This window comes from Lampris incognitus, chromosome 11 (genome assembly GCF_029633865.1).
Source record: "Lampris incognitus isolate fLamInc1 chromosome 11, fLamInc1.hap2, whole genome shotgun sequence".
In the NCBI taxonomy this organism is placed as follows: Eukaryota; Metazoa; Chordata; class Actinopteri; order Lampriformes; family Lampridae; genus Lampris; species Lampris incognitus.
In genome coordinates, this window is record NC_079221.1 from 16,005,000 (window position 1) to 16,007,499 (window position 2,500).

General features: G+C 46.6%; 1 protein-coding gene across 1 annotated transcript in view; it reads right to left on the reverse strand.

Annotated features, from left to right (window-relative positions):
* mpp4a (MAGUK p55 scaffold protein 4a) overlaps positions 1 to 2,500 on the reverse strand; it is a 32,960-nt gene that overhangs the window by 698 nt on the left and 29,762 nt on the right. Inside the window, exons 16-18 of the mRNA XM_056289903.1 lie at positions 2,009 to 2,089; positions 1,175 to 1,268; positions 931 to 1,039 (exon numbers count right to left, since the gene is read on the reverse strand). Of these exons, the coding sequence (XP_056145878.1) occupies positions 931 to 1,039; positions 1,175 to 1,268; positions 2,009 to 2,089 (284 nt within the window). The remainder of the gene's footprint in view (positions 1 to 930; positions 1,040 to 1,174; positions 1,269 to 2,008; positions 2,090 to 2,500) is intronic.

Below are 2,500 nucleotides of genomic sequence, written 5' to 3' on the forward strand. Positions count from 1 at the left end.
AACACCGTGTGAATATTGTCAGGGTGGTTGGTGGGTGGTGTCTCGAGTCAGAGTAATTGGCTTGAGGCAGGTTAAAATCATGGCTGCACCTCCATGAAGACAACAGTAGGGAGAGAGCTCAACTGCAGAGATGTGGATCTGCTCAGCTTTCTCCCCAACTACAGAGGTCCTCTAGAATTTAACTGTTTTTACCTCTGGGGTTTTTAATGTCCATCCATCCATCCATTATCCAAGCCACTTATCGTAATTAGGGTCACGGGATGCTGGACCCTATCCCAGCAGTCATTGGGTGGCAGGTGGGGAGACACCCTGGGCAGGCCGCCAGTCCATCACAGGGCCGACACACACACAAGTTCACACCAAGGGACAATTTAGTACAGCCGATCCACCTGACCTACATGTCTTTGGACCGTGGGAGGAAACCGGAGCGCCCGGAAGAAACCCACGCAGACATGGGGAGAACATGCAAACTCCCGGGACGACCCCCCCAAGGTTAGACAACCCCGGGGTTCGAACCCAGGACCTTCTCGCTGCGAGGCGACCGCGCTAACCACTATGCCACCGTGCCGCCCTTTTTAATGTCTCTTTATGTTAATGTTTATGTTATATGTTGTTATATTCAATGTTTATGTTAATGTTATGCTTAATGTTTTTTATTTATTTGTTTTTAAGTCTCTGCCATGCTATTGATCTTGTACTCTTCAGTTCTCTGCTGTTTATTATGATCCTTTGCTCTCATCCTATGTAAAGCACTATGAGTTTCAGAAAATTATCATATTATTATTTATAAACAAGCTGTTTTGTGCCCTTGAGCAGCATCGGTCTGTGTCTCTGTGCTGTGGGGATCATGGCTGTTGCACAGCCTTGCCACAGTGATGTTGTGAGGATCGAGTGTGTCTCTATCAACCGAGCTGCTCCAGCACATCTTACATGTGGTTCAACATCAATGATGCACATCCTTCCTCTCTTCAGGACCTCGCCAATAGAGTCGCTGCTGGTGCCATACAGATGTCCCTTATACTCCCCATACTCCAGAAACCTAAAGGACACACACACACACACACACACACACACACACACACACACGATTATGAAAACTTGAACAAAAAACAACTAAAATAAATATATAAAACTATTTGTTGAAAAATTTGAAAATAATGCCAATAGTTTTTACCTGTGGTTACACACCATGTACTCAAACAGCTCCTTGGTGACAAAGTGGTATTCTCTACCTGTCTGCTCTCCTTCACTGACTGGACGGGTGGTGTCTGGCAGAACATAATGACAAACCTCTTGAAATCAGTTGTATATAAAAAAAATGTATGAAAAGACTATCAATGACAAAATCAGCCATTTTCATCTAGAATGTCAGTTTGGGCCTGTTATTTGATTATCCCCTCCCCCCCGCCCCCCAACTGTATCCCACCAATTACCCCACTCTTCCGAGCCATCCTGGTCACTGCTCCACCCCCTCTGCCAATCCGGGGAGGGCTGCAGACTACCACATGCCGCCAGCCACTTCTTTTCACCTGACAGTGAGGAGTTTCACCAGGGGGACATAGTGCATGGGAAGCTCACACTATCCTCCCCAGTCTCCCCCCCCCCGAACAGGTGCCCTGGCGGACCAGAGGAGGCGCTAGTGCAGCGACCAGGATACATACCCACTTCCAGATTCCCACTCGCAGACACGGCCAATTTTGTCTGTAGGGACACCCGACCAAGCCAAAAGCAACACGGGGATTCGAACCAGCAATCCCCATGTTGGTGGGCAACGGAATAGACCGCTACGCTACTCGGACGCCCCATTGATTCTCTTATATACAGGAGGTTTATGGGTTATATACAGGAAGGAGTGTCTGCATTCCTATGTGTCCATGAAGAATAAAACAAATGAGTTGTCAAACAAATGATCCCCAGCTGTGTCCATTTGCGTTTTTCAATTTGAATAAGGCCAGAAAAAACCTGACTTCTGTTGAGCATTGAGATGCAGATGTGTCTGTGTACATACGTGGTACGGGGCCCTGAAAGGTGGAGGGGTTGAGCTTGATGAGTCTCTTCCTCAGTTCATTGACTCCTACTCCGGAGGCTCCTGTGGAGACCAAAAACACATATCACCAAATGCTTTTAATACTTGTTCAGAAAAAAAAAATCGGTTGTAACAACACCAACATTGCGCAGTAGATGTTCTACAAATACTCCAGGGTGGGGGAAGAAACCCTTGGGATGATCAATAACACGTAGAAACAAAATTCAGACTGGCTATGTTAAATGTACCGGAAGCAATCTCTGTGGTATTGATTAACCGGCATACTGACAACGTATGCCCACATGGTTTCAGAATACATACCACCTAGTGCACACAGGAGACAGACAGACATGACCGGGAGACATTTCCAACAGTGTCACCGCATAACAAGGACAACATGATCTCTAATGAAATAGGATTGTATCGCAGTGCACAGTTAAATGTGTGGTTCATGTACAACAGCAGCAGCTTCTG